Source organism: Grammomys surdaster, unplaced genomic scaffold (genome assembly GCF_004785775.1).
Source record: "Grammomys surdaster isolate TR1022 unplaced genomic scaffold, NIH_TR_1.0 190, whole genome shotgun sequence".
NCBI classification, from domain to species: domain Eukaryota; kingdom Metazoa; phylum Chordata; class Mammalia; order Rodentia; family Muridae; genus Grammomys; species Grammomys surdaster.
The window spans coordinates 182,875-208,679 of NW_021604635.1; the positions used below are offsets into that span (position 1 = coordinate 182,875).

Consider the following 25,805-nt stretch of genomic DNA (forward strand, 5'->3'; position numbering starts at 1 on the left):
ATACGTGTGCTATGGAACGTGCACACACACACACACACAGAGGTGGGGAGAGAGAGGGAGGGAGACTGAGAGAGAGACAGAGAACTTGGACTTTGTGGTCTCAAACACCTGGATCATTGTATTGGACTGCAGGACGCTGTGCTCCCAGTAGAGGTGGAAGGACACTGCACAATGGTTGTCTGGTATCTGATACTATATTAACTATTATGGAGGCTATTTCATGAAAATTCTCTGAGTGCCCTCAGAAAACGCTGCTGAGATAAGTGGAGGGAGCGCCTGCCGTCTGTCTACCACTATCATTATATAACTACTAGTTATGGCCTTCTGTCTTCACTATGAGACAGTATAGAATTTTGCCACCTACCGCTAACCAGTGCACTGAGCCTTAGAACACTCACCCTGCCTGTAATCTTACTACTTCATCTTTCCTGTCCCTCACTCGAATCACAGAGGCTGATTATTATCATCTGCTATGTGTTAAAAGTTATGACTATAATTTCCAAGCCAGCTGTTCCCTTTGAAATACCATTAAATATAATTAAAAGAAGTCTCCTTGAAAATCATGTTACTTCTACAAGTGGTTTTCATCTCAAAAGCATCCCTAGTGAAGGACAGGCGACACTCTGAAGATGTCCACCTGCTCCTCACTTCAGCCCCATGCTATAGTGTGGGAAAGACAAAGGGAGCTGTCACACAGCTGAGATGCTGGGACACGCCGCAATCCCAGCACTCAGGAGGCTGAGGCAGGAGGATTGTGAGCTCAAGGTCAGCCTGGACGATTCAGTGAGAACCCGTCTCAAACCAAATCACTGTAAACAACAGTAAAACACCTCTCATACAGACATTCAGCAATAATTTACCCACAAAATATGTGACCGTGACTTTTTGATGATTGTCTAAATTAGACATTCTCCTTTGAGTAGCATCGCACTTTTCCTTTAGTCGATACAGGACAGAGAAAAGACAGGCATTTTATCGAGTCTTTACTTGTCTAGCACTGGGGATTTTTGAGTCATAAGGCTATCTGTTTAGGAAAATCCCTTTCTGGTGGCTTGAGGACATTTGCCTATGGAAGCTGCAGCTCTGAGGCCATTATTCTGAGAAACGCATTGCTGATAATGCATTAGCATTACTGCTGGGTTTGTCTGCTTTTGTAGAAGGGTTGGAGATAAAGGAGGACACACTTGGACGACAGGATTAAAAGGATAGCACATATAATGGCTGCCTGGGGTCCAACTTCCAGACAGGTCTCTGCCTTCCTTCTTGTCAGCTCATCTCTTCCCCATAACCCTTAATCTGAAACAGCCTCGCTTCCTAAATGAAACAGCAAAATTATCTCACAAAGGAGGGCTCGGCAGTAGAGTGAGGCTCTGCATCCAGTGTCAGTTCCAAACGCTACCACCTGAGGGCACCCTCAAAGCGCAAACGAGCCCAGAAGCAGACTCAAGAAGTGCTGAAGACACTGGGGGAGGACGCACATTTTTCTGGCAGCACAAACTTTAGTTTTGTGTAGGGTCAGGCAGGGACTGTTCTGTTTTCAAACAAAGTCAATCTCTAAAAGAACAGCAGGCAAAAGCCAGCAATCAGCTGATGCTCTGTTGCTAACCTATAGGCTATGGCACGCACACTCACTCACAAGCAGCCGTCTCTCGGTGCCGCTCAGGAGTATCTTCTTACCTAGCTTGCTGTGTGATCATACTCCACATGCACACCCAACCAAAGTTGAAACCTTGGCATGGTGAAAGCACTGTGCTGTTTGCTATTTTCTATCAGTGGCCGCAGCCTTTGAGACAGTTCATGTTGTGGAGACTCCCAAACATAAAACTGCTTTCATTGCTATTTCATCACTGTAATTTTGCTACTATTATAAATCATAATGTAAATATTTTTGGAGACAGATGTTTGCCAAAGGGGTTACAACCCACAGGTTAAGAATCTCTGGCTTCTATAGGAAAAAGCCCCTGAACATTGTAACTCAAGATTGTCCAGGTCTTTAATACTTGGCCCCTCACTTCGTAGACCACAGCTTACTCTAAAAATTCTGAAGACTGAACTAATGGCAGATCTTGAAAACACCGGAAAACAGGAATGATTATTATAATGCTAGGCATTCCTCTTTGTTGTTGAGACAGAGTATTAGGGAGCCCCAGCTGGTCTCAGACTTGCTATGTAACTGAGGCTGGTCTTGAACTCCTGACCATCCTATGTCAGCCTCCAGAGTGGGGTTACAGGTATGTGCTACCATAATTGCTTTCTTAAACTCTAAATCCTAACTTGCTCTGTCATTTCTGCCTAATGTCTGAAGTCTCTCTGAATAAGCCAACAATGTACTGATTTAACGCTGGTTTCTTTGGAGAGATGGCTCAGCAGTTAAGAACACTTGGTGCTCTTCCAGAGGACCTGAGTTCAGTTCCCAGCACCCATGTTAGGTGGCTTTTAATTGCTATAACTCTACTTCAAGGAGATCAGACTTCTGGTTTCCATAAGTGCTCTCCTACATGTGGCATACATTCACACAGACACAAACACAAGTAAAAATAAAATACATCTTTAAACAACACACACACACACACACACACACACACACACACACACACACGAGGGGAGCCACAGGGTGGGAGGGACCCAGAAGGAGGAACTTACCCTCAAGTTTCTGTCTGTCTTGGCCTGAAGAAACCTGGGCTGCAAATGTACACACAGATCTTGGCACTGATTCATGTCGTGCTTTCTAACCCAGGCTTCGTGATTCCCCGAGAGATTAAAATACCACCTATTAGATCTTAATGCCTTAGAAAGAAAGATTAAGTCCGGCTACATTCTCTACAGGTAAAAACAATGACCATTAGGAAATAAGAACTGACGATCACCCACATTTGAGTTTTCACAAGCTACTGTTCAATGCAGGAGTGGAGAGACAGAGACAGGTGACGCTGCAGCCAACCTATCCTCGCACAACACGCTGCTTACTTACTATGCTAAGTTCCCTACTGACGTGGATGAGACACTTTGACTAAGTGAGATATAATACAGTTACAAACCAAAGCAACCGAATGAGACTAAGCCAGCCTGGACTGGCTTCCTTTCCTTCTAACCCTGTAAGTCATACTGACATTTTCCAGTTTACAGAATAGTTCATGTATGAGTTAAGACATCTGACATGTAAACCCACTGTCCCATGAACACACAGTTACCTATAAGCTTTGGTAAATGCCCAGTGTAACTACCTCTAACCCATAATGGATCAAGAACTTCAGATACCGACTAACAACAGTTCTATTACCTAAGATTATTCAGAATTTCAACTGGACCTTGAGATGGATCGTCCATAGGACAGGCCCTAGGAACAGGTGGATCACGAGCTCCTTGGGTCATACTCAGAAGCAGACTGAAGGGAGGGCTACTGACAGTAACAAATATGAGAAGCTGAATGTTCAAAGCAGGATGAATTGTCAGGTTCATTGTTAGAGTGAGCCTTTCACCCACAAAGGAGCCCTGGCAGCAAATTTGCACACACAGAGCTTTGTACAATTTAACAAAACTAAGCTATGCCAATCACAATCAGCTAAGACAGGAGGTCTCCTCCCCCTCCTCTCCTGGCTCATCATCCTCCCCCTCTACCAGGGACACTAGATTTGGCTGATAAGTTGACTTAGAGACACACTGGTCTCTTCCTATTTGTGGTTTCACATTCTGTGGTTCTAATTACCCACCCTCAACTGTGGCCCCAAAACAAAAAATTCAAAATTATAAAATTAAATGATGTCTAAGATTGAAATAACTTTTACAAGAGCACATCAATAAAATGAGTCTGTTTTATCTGGAGATTCAGAATCCGCTGGAAGTTATCCTTCATGGATACGAAGAACTGCTGTCCATTTGCTTTGGATTTAGTGGGAAATATTATCTGTGATTCCAAGTCATTTCTGCATAGAATTCCAAGAATTTCTGCATAGTTCTTGCTAGCTATCGCAGCTTAATAATGCCTCCCAAGCCAGGGGGAATAGTGCAGGCTTACAATCCCAACACTCAGGAGCCTGAGGAGAAGAACAAATGTTGAAAGTCAGCCTAGAGTACACAAGAAGAACCTACTTCAGACTGGCAAGATGGCTCAGCAGGTGGAGGACCTGGGCCTGATCCATGGAACCTGAAGGAAAAACTCAATTCCAACAAAAGTTGTCCTCTGCCCTCTGCACATGTGTGTATGCTGTGCACCAACATAACCCACACAAATCCTTTCCTTTAAGAGTCTATGAGAGGGCCCAACTGGTGAAGATGCTGGCTAGAAGCTCTGAGTGTGATCCCCAGAATGCACATGTGGAAGGAGAGAACTGACTTTTTTGAGTTGTCCTAAGACCTCCCCGTGCATGTTATGACACCCACAGGCACACATATACATAGGTGAATACAACTTTAAAAAATCGAAATGCAGAGGAAGAACCCACTGGGAGGCTTATTTTCCACAAGTTATGGTTAAGCTACAAAGTGGGGAGCTGGCTGGGGCTCAGTAGAGAAGCTACAGTTAAATACAGACCTGTGCATCACCAAGACTTAGAGGGTTGTCGGGCAGTGAATGAGCTGAGCCTGGGAGACAGAGAAGACAGTGGAAGCCCTGAAGACAACAGCAAAATTAAACAAAAGAAGTGAGGGAGGGTGCTCATTGGGAGATAAGAAAGTGCAGTCCCCGGAGGAGAGGCAGGAGCATCAGTGGATGGAGCACTTGACCTCACACGGAAGCTGCAAGTGACCGTGAGCTCAGAGAGGGCCACCATGCAGTGAAGAGTGACAGTCTCTAATCCTCAAAGACAGCAGGCCCAGGCCTCCAACCAGGTTCTCTTCCTGTGTGAAGCCACACAGTTCCAAAGCAAGACAGTTCCTGGGCTTGCTTTCTTCTTGCTCTCCCCAGTAGCCAAGCAAGCAGGTCAGGGTCAGATGGGGATGAAAACCGAAAGCTGGCAGGGGCAGAAGTGGAGTGAAAAAAAAAAACAAGGGTGACAAAGTGAAGGCCGGGCACCTGAAGGTACAACAAGGAAGGAAACTGGGGGATCACCAGGCAGACATTCTAATTTCAAGGTAAGCATACATTAGGGGGTGGGGAGTGGATGTTGGAAAATTTCAGCCTAATTCTTTAAACAGAATGAGGCACCTAATTTATATTACCTGACAAAGATCCTAATCTCAGAATAAAAACCAAACCAAAACACCAAAACCTGCAAAGTACTTCTATCAACGAATTGAGTTTCAAGTGGGCACAATTCAAAAGTGAAATTTATTTGGTGTGGCAGGTATACTTTAACCTCTAACACTATTTACTGCTTCTGCCAAACACAGTGAACTACAATTTTCCCAGCAAGAGATGAATTTCAGGCAGAGCATGATACTCAGGTGTGCCCACAGCCCTACCAATCAATAAAACCATTAAATTGTATCGTATTTTAAAAATGAGGTATACCAAATTTACAACTTGGAGTCTGAGGGGGAAGAACATGTGTATGGCTCAAGGTTTCCAACACACACACACACGCACACATGAGCACACACACACTCACAGGCACACACACATGCACACATACACGCACACATGTACACACATGCATGCACACATACACATGCACACATACATGCATATTCCCAGTATTTTAAGGTACTTCCACTTCTTGTGATCGTCACAACTAAGTAATTAGGCTAGAGTTAGGCTATTACTGTAACTCACATGTAATAATTTCATCAAGCTGATATTTCTGGGACCATCAAGTACCAACGGCCACAGTTCCAATGTTTATAATGTGTCCCTCCAAAACTCTGACACTGCTCTCTGAACTCCAGGTGAAGGTGCAAGCGGTATTTTAGGTCATGTGGGTGGAGCCCTCTGAAGGACCTCCCAAGGATCTTGGTCTTTCCAGCATGTGAAGACTGTACACCTACCAGAAGTTCACCCGCTTCCCACATCAAGTACTTTGATCTTGGCCTTTCTAGACTCCAGAAATGTGAGGAATACACTTCTGCTGTTTAAAAGCCGTCACTCTGTAGCATTTTGTTCTAGGAGGGGAAGGGGGCCGGGAACCAGGCCGTCTGCGCACAGGAAGTCTCTGATGTGGATTACTGAGGCTCCTTGAGGAACTGACTCCAGGTCCATTCTCAGGGGCTACATCAATTAACAGACACAGTCTAATATCTTTATTTAATGGCCCTGCAGCCAGCAAGATGGACCATTGGGTTAAAGCATTTGTCACTAAGTCTGAAAACCGAGTTGGTTGCCAGAACCTCTGTGGTGGCAAGAACCAACTTCTAAACATTGTCCTCTGAACTCCACACACCCTGTGGTATGCACATGCTCTCACCCACAAAGTAAGTTAAATAAAATATAATTTAAATTCTGTTTACACTTTTAGAATATGTAATGACCCTGAAAGACATAAAATGAACCCACTTCTCAAACTCTTCTCACAACTTAGGATCTCATGTTCAGACACTCAGAGGAAACAGCAAAGAGACCACAAACAGCATGTGACCATTTGGTGAGGTAACAGCAGAGAACAGAGGAGATCCCAGGGCTCTGAGACCCCAGTACTAGGCTTTAACAGACAATAACAGTAAGCCAAATAATTACCCATAAATGAACAGCAAGTTGGGCATTGATAGTGACAAATCTAAGGAAAAGCAGCTAAATTTCTGTCTGTGGTAGGATGAACAGGTATGGCTCCCACAGGCTCATGTGTTTGAATGCCTGAACCATAGGGAGTAGCAGTATTAGGAGGTGTGGCCTTGTTGGAGTAGGTGTGGCCTTGTTGGAGGACGTGCGTCACTGTGGGGGTGGGCGTAAGGTCTCATATGTTCTAGCTACACCCATTGTGGTACATGGTCTCCTCCTGGCTGCCTTCAGATCAAGATATAGAATTCTCAGCTCTTCCAGCACCATGTCTGCCTGGACACTGCCATGCTTCCTGTCACAACAATAATAGACTGAACTTCTGAACCTGTGAGCCAGCCCCAATTTAGTGTTGTCCTTTATAAGAGTTGCCATGGTCATGGTGTCTGTTCACAGCAATGAAACCCTAAGACATTGTCCCTACATTGTTTTTTGTTGTTGTTTGTTTTTTTGTTTGTTTGTTTTTTACAGTATACTAAAACATCCTCCGAGAGCTCCAAGAGCTCCGAGCCAGCAAAAGAACCAAGAGGTCTGCAACCATACCATGGACACAGCCGAACAGGCACAGTGAGCCCAGGGTTCTTAAGGGAAAGCAATCAAAACAATAACGCCTCCAACAGACTTCTAAACATCTGCAAGATCTCTGCAGGTCAGAAAGGAACAGAGCCCATGGTCAAGCTATTCCATTTAAACCTTGTCTGACCAGAATGGCAACTGCGAAACAGACAACCCAGGAAAACTGGAAAAAGAAGGTTGGCCTTTAGAATAAATATTTGCCTTTAATTCTGAGATGCATAGTAGCACCTCATCCGACAAACAGCCTTCAAAATGCTTTCAGAAATAAAGCCTAAATGTCTACAAATACAATGCTTTATTGGTCCCACATTAAAGTGCAATGTTTCATAATGGGAAAGCAGGGTGACATAGGCCTTGTTTGTAATAAGAAATAAAGAAAAGAACTATGGGGCTGGGAAGAGGGGTCAGTGAGTAAAGTCACCTGCCACCAAGCCTGGGGACCTGAGTTCCATTTGGGGGCTCAGGAGATGGAAGGAGGGAACCAGTAACTTGCCCTCTGAGAGTGCACATCTCTGCCCCACATACACAAATAAACTGTGTTATTTTATTCCAGTATTAACTACATGTAGCTCTCCCCAACCTTCCAGTGACTAATCGGTCCAGAATACCTACTTTCCTACCAACAAACAGACAAAATCATGATTTTCACTGCCAACTTTCTTTGTAAAAGAGCTTTTTAACACTTATGTTAAAAATGTTAACATTTAACATTACTGGGGAGGGGTGTGTTCTCTCATGACCTCCAGCTATTGGCTCAGCTGAAGCACCTTTATCTGCTGAGCCAGTTCACTGGTCCCTATGTCAACTTTCTAAGATACTAACTACACTATTATGTCCTTGTTAATAGCAGAAGCCACCATTTATTGAGTGCCACCAGCTTTACATGTATAATCTCATTTGATCTTTAAAACAAAACTCAGAGAAATGACTGACTAGGTCACCCAGCTATGAAGCAGCAGACTCAGAACGTGAATGAGAAGCTAAGACCCCGCTCCACAGGGTCAGAACCGCTGTGGTTATCTGTCCTACAGGCTCCTTGCACACTGGTTGCTCTTCTGCAGACACAACCATGATTAGGTTTATAGATTGGGTAAAATAATAAATAGAGCCTTGTCGTTTATAACAGAGCAGGTAATGTAGCACTGTGCTGTAATAAAAGTCCCAAGGACGAGCGGTCTCCCTCTCGCTCTCTCAGAACAGCTCACTCTCCTGAACTTGCCGTCCATCTCAGACTCTGGTTGTTCACAGGAGACTGACATGCACGACGAGGACAACTGAGCCCAGGACTGTCACTGCATCATAGCTGACCTAAGCCAGCTCATTCCAGTCACCAGAGCATCAGAACCAACCTCGAGGGAAACTCAAGAACATTCAACAGCATTTCGTAGGTTCATTAACATCTACAAACTGTGAGCAGGCCCAGGCCAGCGCAGAAAGCACGGCTCTCAGCTTGGCGCGCTCTTCACACATAGCAGAAGGCCCTCGCCCTTTCTAGGAGCCGCACAAAAGCTGGCCTTGTCTCAGGAGGTTCACATAGAAAATGCTGCCCCCGGGCTCAAGAGATGGCTCAGCTGTTATGCTAGCCTGTGCTCTTGCAGAGGACACAGGCTCCCTTTTAGGGCACACACTGAGTGGCTCCTGTAACTCCAGCTCCAAGAGATCTAATGCTTTCTTCCAGCCAACACACTTGCATGCATCTGGTGCACATAAACTCACAGGCATACATACAGTACACATATATGTAAAGAAAAAAGTTCAAACGCCCTCAAATAGGAGACTCTGACTCCTAGAGATCCCAACGATACATCTTTTAATTCCCATTTGATTCAGCTGAGAATGAGGCTTTAAAATAAAATGTATCAAGTGTTAGCACGACTCCCATGCAGCTGATGGGAACCTCAGCAGGAGCAGACCTGCCGTCAAGAACTAGCAGAGAGAAAAGGACCTTCGGCCAATGCTTGTTCGCTCGCCATCGACCACTTACCGTTTCCCCACGCAGTTCCTGTCATTCAGGCCACCGACCTTGTTTATGGCAGACCAGGCTGTGAGCGCCACGTATGGCAGCGAGGCAGCTTGAGTATGAGTGAGCGATTTGGGCTTGTGTGAGACCTACATCGAAAGAAAACGGCCAAAGCTAAGCAGGAACTTGCAAGCCTACAGATACAGCTAAGAACATTTAGCCTCAGGGAAAGCAAGAATTTGCACAGAGAACTTTGTAAACTACTCTGGGTTCAGGGTTTACTGCACACCCCACTCCAAAGCTAGTCTTGGAACAGTCTCCAAGCAGCTCTTCGCCTGTATCCTAGAGGCTCAGTAATGTTTTGCAGGCTACATTATTAGATACAGATACTTCATTGTTTATTTTAAAAAACCATATGTGGATTCATGTTAGATCCAACTTTTTTCCCAGACTTAAACTCAAATAAACTTCAAATCCTGATAAACACATTTTAATGAGTCTTTGAGATTAACTGCTTCCTTATTCTGTTTTCTGGAAAGTAGTTTTCTAGACTTTTTCATACCCTAGTAGCTACTCCCAACTGGGCCTCCAGGCTTCCTTCTGGGGCCAATTTCCTCAATCTTAACCCTTGCTCTCTACTTAGATCTAGGTCCCTTGACTCTCCAACAGCTATTCTAAACAGTGTGACCCCTCCACACCTCTCGCTTGGATATGCGTGGTTCATACTGGGTGGAGTGAAGAAACTGGGCAATCTCCGAATCTCTGTCCAAGTCTCTGCTCTATGGGATAAAGACAGCTGCTCTGGCAGGCAGTGCTAACAGAAACACCAAGTATTTCTCAGCCTTCCAAAGTTTCCTATTCTTTATTTTAGCTCTCTCTAAAATACAAAGCTACTCTGAAAAGCCACCAGGGACTCTAGAGACACCGGCCAGTCGTTCTTACACAGCTATGCATTTCAGCACAGACAGTGAGAGTTACCTCGTTCCCACTGACCACAACAAATTCTGAGAGAGTGCCTTGTTTCCAAGGAGGAACTGCAGCCCAGACCTGAAACACACAGACATACAGTTTTACTAGATACAGAAATTTCTGACTGAAACTAAGCATGAAGATACTCCCTAATACACAGCTAGCTACCCAGAGGAGGGGAAAGGGGGGGCTCCAGTGCAAAACAGCTAAGTTTAACATGATACAAATTCTTTTGCTAAGTATGATTCTGGAGTTACCAACTCAATCACACTGGAAACACACAGTAAAATATCCTGCTGCACTCGGTAAGGCTCTTCCAGGGCTTCAGTAGTGGCTCTGCTGCTTACTAACTGTGGCTCCCAGCTTCTGTCTACTTACCCATATTTACCTATATAGACCGATCTCACTGGGTAACCCAGAGTGACCACAAACTCCCATCTTCTCACCTCAGACTCGCCAGAGCTGCGATTACAGGTGAACCTGACCACACGCTGCTGGCCTCATAGCAGGGCTTCCCTGCCTGCAACCTGGCCTGGCTGTGCTAACTTACAGGGATTAATCTCCTCTGTGAAAAGGAAGCAGAACACAGCTACTATCACGTACCCTCTCCTATGTCTTGGCAAGAATGTCCAAAGTGACAACTTACAGAACATTATAGCACTTATATGTTATAGTAGAAACTTAGCTATCTCAAAAGCAGCTAACCCATAAGGCAGAAACTCACTTAAAGACTCAACAAAATAAAGCAGGTGTCCTAACACTATCTGTTTTAAAGCCTTCCAGTTCTTAAGGACTGAATTTAGAGAGCTCGAATACAAGCTGAGCATGGGCACAGTGGCTTAAGCCATAACTGTAGCACTGAGGAGGCCAAGGCACAGCCACAAGTGCAGGACAAGCCTGGGCTACAGTGTGCTCCAAGCCAGCAAGACCCTGTCTCAAACAAAACAAAACGAAACGAAACAAAACAAGAACCTAAAGTGTTCCAGCCAGAGGTCGGTCGGTACACACACTAACAAGTAACCGCTCAGTGGTACAGTCTATTTCCAAAGGCAGTAGGGTGAGCCGGAGGGACTGCACACCTGCGATCCCAGGACAGGGGGTGGAGCAGGATTAGGACCACAACCATCCTCAGCAGCAAAGCGAGTTCAAGACCAGCTATAGCCAGTCTAAAAATTATTTTAAAAATTAAAAAGTAGAAGCTGGCTCTTGTTGCGTGCTGGTGTTGGAGGACCCTCCCCGCTGCAGATTTACCAACAGCATGAATCAAGAAAAGTTAGCCAAACTTCAAACTCAGGTCTGGTTAAGGGGCAAGGGGACAGCTCGCAGGAAGAAGAAGGTGGTACATAGGACAGCTACTGCTGATGACAAAAAGCTGCAAAGTCCACTAAAGAAACTGGCTGTGAACACTATAGCTGGCATTGAAGAGGTGAACATGATTAAAGACGATGGGACAGTTATTCATTTCAACAATCCCAAAGTCCAAGCTTCCCTCTCCGCTAACACCTTTGCAATTACTGGTCATGCAGAAGCCAAACCAATCACAGAAATGCTTCCTAGAATATTAAGTCAGCTTGGTGCAGACAGCTTGACAAGCCTTAGAAAGTTAGCTGAGCAGTTCCCACGACAAGTATTGGATAGTAAAGCACCCAAACCAGAAGACATTGATGAAGAGGATGATGATGGTCCAGACCTTGTAGAAAATTTTGATGAAGCATCGAAAAATGAAGCTACCTAAAATCCTCTGGGTTTTGGAAGCTGGCATGGACTAGATTTAACAATCAGCTCTGTTGTTCCAAAGTTTTAGAGACATGGAGAACATCACCTGTTATTAGTTCAGTAACATAAACATTTTGTATATTAATGATGCTGTTTGCTCAGCATTTCTCGGTCATTTGATTTTGCATTTTGCACTTCTTCCCAGGATCTATTCTTTTGGTCAAAATATGAAGCATTGGTACAGTTTGAGGGTGGTTTTTGTTTTTTTGGCGGGGGGGAACTTTTGGTGTGTGTATATGTATGTGTGTGGGTATGTGTGTACACAGTGGACAGCAGATTAGATAACAGTTATATCTATCCTATTCCTTCCCCCAATAGAAATAAAGCAAATCTTTACAAAAAATAAATAAATAAACAAATAAATAAAATCAAAAGTAGAAGCTGGATGTTGTGGTGCACACCTTTAATCCACCCCTTGGGAGGCAGAGGCAAGCAGACCTCTGTGAGTTTGAAGCCAGCCTGGTCTACATAGTGAGTAACAGGACAGTCAAGGCTATTACATAAGAAACCTTGTCTCAAAACACAGGGAGGGGTAGGGGTGTGTGTGTGTGTGTGTGTGTGTGTGTGTGTGTGTGTGAGTGTGTGTGCGTGTTATATGTATGTTATGTATGGTGTGTAAATAAACATGTATGTATATATGTTAGAATGAAAATTGCATACTTAGAATAGGGATGAAGAGTGAGGGGGCTAGGCATAGTGGGCCATGCCAGTAAACCTGACCTTTGAGACGCAGACAGAGCAGAACTGTAAGTTCGAGCACACCCTCGCTGTGGTGGTGTGAAGGGGAATGACCCCATAGGCTCACATATCCGCATGCTTAGCTGACAGACTGTTTGGTGAGGGTTAGAAGGTATGACCTTGCTGGAGTAGATATGTCCATGATGGAGGAGGTGTGTCCCTGAGGTCAAAAATCCCAGGCTAGGCCCAATGCCTCTTGGATCAGTAGGTAAAAACTTCTCAGCTACTGCTCTAGTGTCATGTCTGCCTGCATGCTCCCAACCATGGACCAACCCTCGGAAACTATAAACAAGCCCCAATTAAACACTAAGAGTTCTTAAGAGTTCCTTGGTCATGGTATCTCTTCAGGGTGACAGAACTGTAACTAAGACCTTACCTATATAAGAAGTTGAGATCAGCTTAGCTAGCATAAAAACCAGTCTCCAAAAACAAAAAGAAAGGGAGGGGGAGAGGAAAGAGGAGGGGAGGAGAGGGGGAGGGGAGGGAAGAAGGGGATGGAAGAGGAGAGGGAAGGTGAGGAAGAGACAGGAAGTTAAAAGGACCAGCTCACCTCATCTCCAGGCTGGAAATACTTCACATCAAGTCCACACTCCATCACCACACCAGAGACATCCCGACCCAGAGTCAGAGGAAATTCTTCTCCTCTGGTTCTCATGTGCAGAGGGTCACGCTTCATATTTAGAGCAGTGGCTCCATAGCCGCCTGTAAAATACAATGTATCTGTGTCTTAAAGGAAAGGGTTAGGATGATTTTAAAATACTATAGGATTACAAGCAGGCCAGTATCAGACGCTCAAAATGTAGGCTCTAACACAACAAACTTCACAGTTTTTGCCACCATACAGTAAAGCATAAAAACCAGGTGTTGTTCCTTTTAAAGAAAATTACTTAGAAAGCTGCAGTCAGTTATTAAACTAAAATCACTATTGCTCAAAGTCTCTTTGAAACTCAGACTTTGTGGTATCTCCACAAATTTACCTGTTTGCAAACTTAAGTTTATAGACAGGATCTTGCTGTGTAACCAGGCTGGCTCTATTTGCCCCTCCTGTCTCAGCCTGAATGTTGGGATTACAGTTAAGTGCCACTGTGCTTGCATAATTTTGTTTAACAACACACACAAATAGTTTTAATTTAGTACTAAGGCTGGTAAAGAAGAAAAATGTTCAAGTTATAAAGAACTCCTGCATATTAATGTACCTGCTACTCACACTCGCTATAAATAAGAAACATGTTCAGGATAGAAAGAAGTCATGGGCATTAAAGTACCTGATACTAGTAATAAGTTTGAGTTCTAGTCCACACTTCCTAAAAATCTATCTAGAATAGTGATTTTGAGTAAGAGCAAAGAATTTTAGAGGAAAAGAGCCATGTCTGACCAAGTCAATTGCATTATACCTGGGGACGAGGGGTGGGGGATAGGAATGGGGACATTGGTTGGTTTTTTATTTTTGAGACAGTCTTACTATGTAGCCTTGGGCTGACCTGGACTTGCTATGTAGACCAAGCCAGCCTCACAAAGACCTACCTGTCTGCCTCTGCCTCCCCAGTGTTAGGATTAAAGGTGTGCAGTACTACATGCAAACCCATACCTTGTTTTTAAGGATATTTATACCAATAACAGAAAAATAAACTGAAACCATTATTTTGGTTCAAATAAATTAACTACTCTATCTACAATAATAATCCCAAGTAATAGTTGGGCCTAGCTATTCCACTGGAGTTCTGAAAGCCAAAGGAAGGCCCTTGAAAATATTTAATGCTCTTTTCAAGTAAGATCAAAAACAGCTAAGGAAAACTCTAAACGAAGTATGTATAACAACACAGACCATGGCAGAATAAATAAAAAATAATGATGATAAAGTTGTAGCTTGTGTGAATGATCCAGCACAAAAGAAGATAGAAATGCAGGAGAGAACAGGCGCCCCAGAGAAGGCGAGAGGATGGGATCAGGATGACAAGCAGAAGATTGGCCCTAGAGGGACAGTGACAACCGGTCTACACCACACAAGGAAAGGTAGATATGGACAGAGGCTGGTAGGTGGGTAGTCTGCACAAGTTGTTTTTCTAATTAAAAAAAAAAAAAAATCAAGCCACATGGGAAAAAATAAAAGTTGGGATAGTAGCAGAAAAATCTAAGCTGCTGGTCCTTATGCCAACACTCCACATTTACCATCTGGCGAGCTGGAGCTGTACTCACTCCATCACGGAACAAAACAGACTCGCAAAGGCCCGTGCTCTTTTTCCCTGTCTTGTATTTATTTCCCTCTACTAAGGCATAGCAATTTACTCACTGAAACCCTTTGTGGTTTGGGAAACAGAAGTAGACATTCAGCCTTGTCATAATTTTGTTGTAAACTTGCAAAAAGGTCCCAGCCCTTTCTGAGCTTCCAAGCCAACAGTTCAGGTTGCTTCCAACAGTTTTCTTAATAACTCTAATATGCTAATATACCAAGAGTAGCTAGGCCTAGCTAGCCATGAGAAATAGAACCTGTTTAGTGACAAAATGGGGTTTGAACTTGTCTTCCCAGCTGTGGGTGGTGGCACGTGCACACCTGGAATCTTAGTGCTTATGGAACACAGGCAGGAGGATTGGGAGTTCAAGATCATTCTCAGCTGCATTGTCTGGGCCAGTCCACCCATAAGGGACTCTTTCCACCCCCTCCCCAAAAAAAGAGGCTCTTCCTGACAGGGGCATAACTTGTTCAGAGTAAGGCTAAATTAGAAAATCCCCAAGATTTCCTCAATTTCAGAGACTTCAATTCCATCTAAAGAAACCAAAATGTGTTGCACATACTGTTGGGTATGTTATTTTTAAATTATTTATTGATTTAGCCATTTCTATGATTTATTGTTTTATGTCTAACAGTAGTAGCCATTTTCAGAAAAGCAGCCTTTATCCATCATAATAGATGCATCTCTTGTTTTCTTCTCTTGGGAAATAATTTTCTACTCAAATATCTCCCAAAGCTACCATTTTCAGGTATCTTCTGCAACAATAATACTGTCTCAAAAAGCAGCCATGAGCTAAAAGATAACTTGCAAATAATATTACCCAGTCTAGTAGTAAGACACTAGATCACCTCAAAAATACTCTATAAAAGTAAACTGTGCTATGGTATTACCCAAAACCGTAGCCAAGAAACATCTGGACACGGCCACTCTACTGAAATGAAACTGTACACAGCACAAAGTGTATATGCACATTTTATAAAACAGAATTACCTTTAAGCTCAATGTAAAAATAAAACATTTAGAATGAAGTAAAATCACATGCAGCTAGGAATAGCAATCATTCCATCTACTCAAAGCTAGAGGGGGAGAACTGAAACACCCCAGCACTGAAAAAAAGTTCAAAGGAGACAGTCGAGGAAAGGTGTTTTCAACGTATTGTTATTGTTGTTGTTATTTTGGTTTTTGGAGACACTTTAATGGCCCAGCCCTAGATGGCCTTGAGCTCCCACCTCCTGCTGGTGATTTGTTTGCTGTTCTCAGACAGTACCTAGGCCAACCTCAGACTCTGGTGTAGCAGAGTATAACCTTTCAGTGCTCCTGCCCTACTTCTGCAATGCCAGGACTGCAGGTGTGCACTGCCACACCCTGCTTCTGCAGTGACAGGACTGCAGGTGTGCACTGCCACGCCCCGCTTCTGCAGTGCTGGATCTCAAGCCAGGGTTCTGGTTAGGTACGCCTCACTCAAGCTATCTCCCTAGTTTCAGTTTTCCAGCTACAAACATTTTAACACTTTAAGACTCCAAACCTTTCTCCAAGTTTTTTCCTCTGAAGAAAAGCTACTAGTCATTATTCTACCAGATAAAGAGAAACAAAAGCAATTTTAGGACTACTTTACTCAAATATCCACAGATATTATCTAGATAACATGTAATTAATATAGAATTCTTGGCTTTTGTTTTATGTCTGTTTGTTGCTGTTAATGTTGGAGATCTGGCCCAGAGCCTTACATGGCTATTACTACCACTAAGGGAATTACTACCACTAAGCCAGCCTTACCTCCAAGACATATTTAACTCTCTGCTCTCTTTGAAGTCTAGTATATTTTACAGTGACTGTACTTTCTTTTCTTTTCTTTTCTTTTCTTTTCTTTTCTTTTCTTTTCTTTTCTTTTTTTTTTGGTTTTTCGAGGCAGGGTTTCTCTGTGTAGCCCTGGCTGTCCTGGAACTCACTCTGTAGATCAAGCTGGCCTCAAACTCAGTAATTCACCTGCGTCTGCCTCCCAAGCGCTGTGAGATTAAAGGTGTGCGCCACCACTGCACTTTCAATTCAGACCAGCAACATCTGCTGCTCAAAGCCCTATATGGCTAGTGGCTACTAGCCACAGCAACAAAACTCAAGTCACTGTGCTAACCTAACATCTATGAATCTGGATGTGACTCCCCAAATCCAGAGGTTCTCCAGATTTGGTATGCCTGCAATCTGAACAATGAGTCTAAAACACGTTTCTTCTTTTCCAACGGTCTTTATGGGCCTACTTTTTCATCATTATTTCAAATAACACTGTAACAGAATACAGAACCATGTATGAAAATCCAGATGTTCTATTAAACCAGGCATCAAAGAAATGTACTGAAGTATAAAATAATATTAACCATCTCAATAAATTTCCTGGCTTATTTTGGAAAATAATTTTTACAACTTATTAAATTTTATTTACTTAGGGCATAGTAAAACGTGCCACAGGCAACTTTCCATGGTGATTTCTCTCCTTCTACCAGGTAAGTCACAGGGACTGAACTTGGGTCTGGCAGCAAGTGCATTTCCCCACTGGGCCATCTCACTGACATAAATAGTTCTTCTAGTCCAGAAAACTCTTTGGAGTTAAATCCTGTGCTATACCAGCCACTGCCCAACAGAGCGGTGCACATACCTGTCTCTTAGCTAGTTCATACTTTTCTCCTGTTTTAATTTTGTATTTACTATATTTTAAAATAAAAATTTTAGCATCTGTTCAAATTTCTAATAAGATGATGATAGCTTATATAAAAATCAGTCATTTTTTAGGTACCAATGAGACTGAGTCTAGTTTGAGAATTGCTACTCTATTACATCATTTCTGGAGAAAAAGTAAAGTTGATCTTAACATCTTCTTCTACTTTTAACTTAATTGGTAACCAGACAATACACACAGACATGCACACGCACACACTCACATGTGCACATATACGCACACACACAAGCACAAGCACAGATACACACACTCACACACGTGCATACAAACACACACACACATATGTACATATACAAACATAGAAACTAAGTTTGTCCCATACCAAGTCATACATGAACACTGTTGCTGAGGCACTGAAGGCCACTGTAGACCCCACGGAAGCCCTTCAGAATACTGGCCCAGGGTTAAGCATTTGGCAGCTTCCTTAAACACTAGAGAGTGAATTGCCTGGGAATTAGTCATCTTAGAAGATATTCATCTTCAGAAGACTCGGATGAGTTCCCATAAACAGGACTGACAATATTTTTGCCAGTTTTTTCCAGAATTAAAGTAATTTATAAATACAAATCAATCTGTTCACCACCATAGTAGAATCACAGTATAGAATATAAGAATACATTTAAGGAATGCTCTCCCCAAGCTTTTCAACATGTCCCAGAAAAATAGATAACATTATCCCAGCTTCAAGAGGTCTATAAGAAGAAAACACATTTTAGCCAGGGTGGGGCATGGGGGGTGGGAACATAGAGATGAGGAGGAGGCTGTGCCCATGTCAGGAGTCCTGGTCTGTTGCTTGGTCCATGGGGCTATAACAGAAGTTGTGAACAGTAGGACAGCAAGAAGGATACAGGAATTACATAAACCCAAACTCTAAACTGATGTGGAAACATAACCAAACTCTGGAATCTGTGCTGTATGTTAAAATTACCACAGAGCAAATCAACAGTAGACATGACTTTTCAGTCCCAATTCGCATGTGAAAGGAAGCAAACACATTTAATACAAGATTAAAGTATACCTTGGCAGTTGTGACATCAAAACTTCAGAAATATTTGCAGGGATAGTATCAGAGACCTACAGGATTTCAGATGGCTCTGCCTATAGTAGTGCTTGCCACCAAACCTGAGGGTCAGTTTAATCCCCTGAACCTAAATGGTAGAAGGAAGAAACTCACTCCCACAAGATGTCCTTTGACCTCCACGTGTGCGCTGTTCCACACACCCAAACACAAAATAAATACATGGAATAGGGAACCTAAATGAATCCTTCAAGCCAACCTAGACATAGTCTAGTAACTAGGTGTGGTGGTCTAACCTGCTGTATCCCAGGACTGGAGAGGCAGAACAGGAGGGCTGCAGAGTGCAGACTAGTCAGGGGTATACAGTGAGTTGGAGGCCAGCCTGGGCTACACAACAAACCCTTGTTTCAAAACAAAAACAAAACTACACAAACAAAACACCTGTGCGCCCAGTGAATTTTGATTTTAAAAAAAAAAACGAGGCTGGACAACTTACTTCTCATATTAACGTCTATAGGATTTACACTGGCAGCATGCACTTTGATAATGACTTCGTTTGGATAGTGTATAATAGGTAGCAACATGTTCTGGGTGAACCGAAGGACTTCATTCTTTCCATATTTATCTATCACCCAAGCGGGCATGACAGTGCTCCTCGCAGACGTAGTACTAATGCCTCTAAATGGTGGCTTTGGGATAACTTTCCTTCTCCAGAAGCAGGAGGCAGCACTTCTTCTAAGTACACAGATCTTCAAAACTTCCATCCTGAGCAGGGATGGAGAATGTTTCCTCAAAAAAAAAAAAAAAAAAAAAGAAAAAAAAAGAAAAAGAAAAAGGAAAGAAAGAGGGGACGGAGAAAGGACCTGAAGCGGGTCAAACTAACACATTTCAATTCAACCAATTCTGCCAAACCCACTGGTCAATTAGGGAGGAGGAGCTTTCAGAAACAAACTCAACCTAAAGCAGCAACGGGAGAAAATAGAATTGCTACTGTGCTCCCCACATCAGAAATGTCCCAGTTGGCGCCCAGTCAGTACTCTGGCCATTCCTTCCTTACGCTCTCCTTCCCCTTGAGGAAAAAAGCAAGCAAGCAGGGAGCCCTCAGTGGGACGAGCTTGCAACCCGGAGGACAGGCGGATTCCTGTCGCGACCCCAGCCGCGGTCTCCTTGCCTGTCCGCGCGCCTCCTGCCGCCGGCGCGCGAGCCAATCGTGTGCAGAGATCATTTCCGCAGCCGGGAACTCAACCAATCCGGGCGCTCGTTGTTGAGGAGAGGATCCAAGATGTCTGCGCCCATGTAACGCCGGTGGCAGACGTTGGTTCCTTCCTCCGCTCCGGGACTTTGTGGTACTGGGCTGACTCCGAGGACTATGCTGGGCCGGACTCTCCGAGAAGTGAGTGGACTTGGCCAGGAGGGAACCAAGGAGGGCGGAGGCACTGAAAGGCTCGGAAGTTCAAGGTCGTCTCGGGTCACCCCGCACGGCAAGCCCCGCCTGGCCGCCTACATTCCTGCATGGGAAGTGGGATTCGAACCTAGGCTCTTACATACACGCTTTATCAATTCCCAGGGCGTCAAGAGAAATGTTTGAACCCCCGATCCGTGGAGTGGAATTACATCCCTCCCGCGCGATTTGGGAAAGGTTTCTCAGACAAGCCATTTCAATCCTGTAGCTTCTCGCTTAGGGACGGGGTGATATGCAGCATGCAAATTTCAAACAACAACAACAAAAATTGGTGGCTTAAAAACAAAAAACAAAAAACAAAAAAACGGCGGAACAACTAGGATTTCTACTACATCGTGTTTGAACCCCTACTTAAGGTGTAGGTCGCAACTCCAAGTGTAGGAGACAATTTGACAGCAGTTTAAAAGAAGAAACGGGAGTGTTTCTGAGAAACAGTGGGCTAAGTTCATTCAAAATCAAACGCGTTGTGAATTCAAGGTGTTTCTGACAGCATCCAGCGTTGCTCCCTCACGACTTCTCTGCAGCAAGGTTCAGAGCAGTGCCCAGCAAATGCTGCCCGAAACATCTCCACTCAGAATCCAGAGTGCCGTGCGTTAGGATTTAACGTGTAGACAACTTTTCTAAACGTGTAGAAACATAATTGTTTAATTGCAGAAAGCAATGCCTTTTAATAATTCCCTAAATCGTTCCTCAGCTTGTCATACTCCAAGTGTGAAATTTGTGTATCTCTGGGTTTTGTTGCATTAAGGTGCTTGATTCTAAAAATGGCTGTTTGAGTTATTGACTTGAGTTTCATTCAAAGATCATTAAGTAAGTTTTGACGTGAGATTATCCAGCTTTTTCCAATATGGCTCTAAACATGATCCCACCATTTCGCACAACATATTTATGCAAAGTGGTGTTCTCAGCACTGATATATCAAATCAAAATATTAGTGAACTGAAAAAAATGGAAAGCATTGCATCAACCTGCAGCCATTATTTAATTCTTTATTTAAAAATAAGCAAGTCTGTGCATTTATTGGTATGCAGATTTGCTTTCATCTTTAATAGTAAAATTATGTATACCAAAGAACTTTGTAAATATCTATTTATTTATTGTATATGGATACTTTGGCTGCATGAACGTCTGTCTGCACACCAGAAGAACGTATCAGATGCCATGCCACTAAAGTCTAGATGGTTGAGAGCTGCCTTATGGGTGCTGGGAATTGAACTCAGGACCTCTGGAAGAGCAGTCAGTGCTCTTGGCTGCTGAGGCGTTACTCTAGCCTCCAAAGAATTGCTTTAAAATCAAATTCTTTATGATTTAGCAATAAATACCTTGTATACCTACTTCGTATCTCAGTATACCTGTGCTTTGCAAAGCTTATCTGGCAGAAAAGGATAGTGAGTGGAAGAAGCCTTAGAAGCTCTGCCCAGGCTCTTATCTGTGAGTGCCTTCAGAGGAGCCCTTCCAAAAGCCCAGAATTCGATAAACAAAGCAGAGGTGCCATTACCCAAGCCCGGAACAAAACCGGGAAGCACACCTGTTCCCCATGGGTCTGTACACCGTCCTTCACTCTCTCTGTCCATCAACTCACAAGCCCTGTAGTCTGTTACTTAATAAGCCCTGCCTTAATTCTTAGTCTTGCTCTAATATGGCTCACCTGCCTTTGTTTGGGGCCAAACTCTCTCCAGCTTTACAGCAGTCTGCTTGTCCACTCAGAATCACCTGGGGCCTTAGGTAAAACTTCAGCTGGTTCCTCCTCTAGACTCAGAGAGATCTGTGTGATTAAAGCCCAGAGGATGTGGCTCAGTGGGGTCTCTGGGTAGATCCTGGTAACCTAGCATTGAGTACTTGTCCTGCCTACTGCTTCCCTTTCCCTGTGTGTCTCCATTTGAGAAGTCTCTTCTCTCTCAGATGGCACCATTTCAGTGATATAGAGATATTAAGTTAACATATATGTATATATGCCTATATATGTGCATATACATTAACATATGTGTATGTACATATATAATTATATGTATAATTATATAATATGTATATTTTATATACATATATATACAATTACCGTACATTGTATCTGAGATATATATAAAATCCTACATTGTATGTGGCATATCAGATAGTCAAGTTGACAACTGGGAATAGCCATCACACATATACTGTTAATGAAAAATCAAATTTGTTCTTCTTTTTTTCTTTTTGAGGTAGAATCTTGTTATGTAGCCCAGGCTAGCCTTACTAAATTTGTTCTCTAAAAGGAGTGGGGAATCCACTTCCTCCCGGTTGTGAAGCTGGTGTCCTCACTGCATTGCTGGCTATGTGCACAGTAGATGAGGTAAAGGGGAACAGATGTGGGATGGCCAGAACTAAGATCTGGGAGATTGTAGATTATGGAAAATGGCTACGACCAAGTGAGGTCAGGGAATGGAGAGGCCAGCTACTGTTCTGCACGAGCTTGAGGGGGAGTTTTGGTTGATTTTATTTGTTTAGAGGCAGGGTCTCCTGTAGCCCAGGCTGTCCCATACTTACTTTCTAGTTGAGATTGTCCATAAATTCCTGGTACTCTTGCTTGCACCTCGTAATGCTGGCATTGCGGACATGAGCCATCAACTAGCTATGACCATAAGCAGGCTGTGGACCAGGGTGACCACAGCGGCAATAGCCACAAAGGCACAGTGAACTGGGTGCTGAAACCACTGCCATGAAAGGTGAGGCTAGCCCGACTGGAGCCTCTCGGGAGGGAGATGGGAGAGCTGGCACTGCAGATGACCTGGGGTTTCTGAGAGAAGGGAAAAGAGACAAGGAGGACCACGAGGACACACGCCCACCCCTTCTTCCCCATGGACTGTAGTACAGGATAGATAGGGCTGAGCAAAACCAGGAAGCCCACTTACCATTAGCAGGGAAGTTCCAGGAGAAAACACTTTTTAGTGAGAATGTTTTAAGTTATATTTAGATGCGGCACAGCCGTTCTGTCCCAGGAGGGCTGTCCAATTTGCATCTCATACTCCGTGCCCAGGCCGTTCCATCTAATTAGCATATATGTTTCACTTCTCTTTCCAATTCCCTTACTGATTTCTCAAATTGAGAGTCCCTAAAAATGGCCCTAAGGAAGGGCAGCACTACTTCGAGTAAGTGGCCTGGGCTCTGGCCCTGCCCACTACGCCGGCTCTGCCCACTGTACCGAATCACATTTCCCCATGCCAGTCACTCAGTGAGAGGGCAACTTGACACCTTAGTCAGCCAAGGGAGGCACGATCTTCGATCTTCGCTGGTCCAGCTTTGCCTTGGGATGGGCCTGCCTGTGTACACCTCCATTGGTTGGTTTATTTGTCTCATAATGCATGAACAGTTAGACATTATTAGCTTTCTTGGACAAATGAGGAAAGTGAACTCTCTGGGGTTGGGTGTGTGCTTGCTCTAGGTCTCCCTGCCCTCTCTCCATAGTTTTAGAGCACACCGTTCTCTTCCATCGCTCCCAACTCCTCACCTCGGAAGCATTACACGTACTATAAAGCATGCAACAGACATCGCTTGTCGCTGAATTCCCTATGGTACGCCTAGCTGCCCATCCCATCCCAGCACCTCTCTTGCAGCCTCCCTGTGAAAAGCCTTTCTTCTTGTCCATGAGCATCAGAGGCCTCTCAAACCTTTCTCCATATCATACTGTTCTCGAAACTCAGCCCCAAGAATGCCTTTGCTTTGACTGTATGTTTAGAAGCCAAAAGTAGATCATTTGTGGACTCTTCTCCTAACTGCAAACACATTTAGCTTTATACTTCTAAGACATGAGAACACAGCCAACAGTGGGACAGACTCTTCCACGGGAGTAGACATGGCAGTGGTAAGGAAAGTATATTAGGAAGTCACCGTATCCTGTGCTGTTGTGTGGCTTTGGACAAATGACAGCCTCTGAGCTTCAGTTTCTTCATTTGTCCATGAAAGGTAATAATGCCCTAACTGTTCGTGAATTAATGAGATGAACCAACAGTACCTGGCACTTGGTAAACCCTCCTTCAGTATTGCTCCTTTCCAGACCTTGTCCCTGAGCTCACATAACAGGTGGATAATTAAGGCGTCTTTGCATATTGTTTGCAAAGGAAGCCCGGTATCATCTTTGATTTATTACTTATCCTTTTCTGACCAGCAAGTACCTATTACTACTTCCAGAAGCTCGTGCCAAATAATGCCAAATAATACAAATAATCTTCCTTTCCTCTGAGGCTCACTGCTAACCAGTAGGTGCTGGTCACTGCTAAGGCTTTTTGTTTTGTTTTGGGGGTTTTGGTTTGGTTTGGGTTTTGTTGTTGTTGTTGTGTGTGGGTTTGTTTTTTGTTTGTTTGGTTGGTTGGTTTTTGGTTTGCTTTGTCTGTATAGCCCTGGCTGTACTAGACTCACTTAGTAGAGCAGGGCTGGCCTTGAACTCACAGAGGTAGACCTGCCTCTTCTTCCCAAGAGCTGGAATTAAAGTCATGCACCAATAGGCCCAGTTTTCTCATGCATTTTTTAAATGTGTGATTTTATTATTTTTAAGTGTGTGTATGTGTGTATCTGTGTATGTGTATGTGCACATGCATGCATGCATGAGCATGTCTGTTTGCATCTTTCTGTGGGTATGTTCATGTGGGTGCAGGTGCCTGGGGAACAGAGGCATTGGCTTCCCCTGACTTGGAGTTACAGGTGGTTGTGAGCCATGCGATAAGGGTGCTGGAAGCCAAACGAGTCATCTGCTAGAGCGGTATGAGCTCTTAGCTCTTGGGTTGTCTCTGCAACTCCACTTCTCGTGCATTTTAGCCCTTTGTCCACCAGCCTTCTTAATGCATAAGACAGACAGAAAGTCTGAGTCTATATATGATACTATGTGTGTATGTATATCATAAGCATGCATTTTTTTTCTGAACACCTGGTGTCTCTTATCTGAAGTCCTCAGTAGATATAAAGTCTGATTCAGTGGCATAAAGTGCTGCTTCTTTTTTACTGAGTACTCCTTGGGTTACAGAAGCTACTCCCTGAACCTGCTTTCCATCCCCATCCTGTACTCAGGCTGCCCTCAGCTGCTTCAGGTCTGCATGCACCCACCTACTGCTGCTGTTGCTCCCCCAAGCCTACATAGGAACAAAAGTAGTGGAGGCAGGGGAAGACTGCTCCCACCCGTCCCATCCTCTGCTGCTCAGTGCTCCCCTTTGCTCACCACCCTGCCCGAGTGTAGGCTGTGCATGGGCTCTGGAATGTGAACCCAAGCCTCACCTCTGCAGCTCCCTTGATACAAGATTTGGATTTTTACAGAATTGGACTTTGTACAGAATCTGTAAAAGTGTGTTTCTGAATTATCTATACTGTAGGTTTCTGCAGCACTGAAGCAGGGCCAGGTTACACCAACAGAGCTCTGCAAGAAATGTTTCGCCCTCATCAAGAAAACCAAGTATCTAAATGCTTACATTACTGTCTCAGAAGAGGTGGCTTTAAAGCAAGCTGAAGAATCGGAGAAAAGATACAAGCAAGGTAAATGTAAACTATGTCCAACTGTATTTCACTGATCTGTCACAAGAGGAGGTGTGTCTTTCAGTTAGTAAAGCTTTAAACTTAATCCCCCTTGGTTAAAGAATTTGTCCTGAACTGTTTAGTGTAAATGCTATATGTGCCTGTCTGCAATAATTTTCAGTGTAAACTTCATTTCTGAAGTTTCATTCCAAAAAAAGTATATTAT

At 43.8% G+C, this 25,805-nt stretch overlaps 3 protein-coding genes across 5 annotated transcripts in view; 2 read left to right on the forward strand and 1 right to left on the reverse strand.

The window, feature by feature from the left end:
- Positions 1-22,998, reverse strand: part of Rtn4ip1 (reticulon 4 interacting protein 1) — a 52,650-nt gene extending 29,652 nt beyond the window's left edge. The window contains exons 1-4 of one of the 3 annotated variants that reach the window (XM_028769022.1): positions 22,993-22,998; positions 13,216-13,367; positions 10,161-10,229; positions 9,207-9,331 (exon numbers count right to left, since the gene is read on the reverse strand). In XM_028769022.1, coding sequence (XP_028624855.1) covers positions 9,207-9,331; positions 10,161-10,229; positions 13,216-13,341 — 320 coding nt within the window. In that variant the 5' untranslated portion in view covers positions 13,342-13,367; positions 22,993-22,998. Of the gene's footprint in view, positions 1-9,206; positions 9,332-10,160; positions 10,230-13,215; positions 13,368-19,141; positions 19,445-22,992 lie in introns of those variants that run through there. The other 2 variants (XM_028769020.1, XM_028769021.1) reach the window with 2 other exon arrangements.
- Positions 11,410-11,848, forward strand: LOC114622613 (transcription factor BTF3 homolog 4-like). The gene is made up of 2 exons (XM_028769023.1): positions 11,410-11,577; positions 11,780-11,848. Exons 1-2 carry the CDS (start codon positions 11,410-11,412, stop codon positions 11,846-11,848), a joined length of 237 nt encoding a protein of 78 aa, XP_028624856.1.
- Qrsl1 (glutaminyl-tRNA amidotransferase subunit QRSL1) overlaps positions 19,916-25,805 on the forward strand; it is a 25,048-nt gene continuing 19,158 nt past the window's right edge. The window contains exons 1-2 of the mRNA XM_028769019.1: positions 19,916-20,038; positions 25,441-25,600. Of these exons, the coding sequence (XP_028624852.1) occupies positions 20,015-20,038; positions 25,441-25,600 (184 nt within the window). The 5' untranslated portion in view covers positions 19,916-20,014. The remainder of the gene's footprint in view (positions 20,039-25,440; positions 25,601-25,805) is intronic.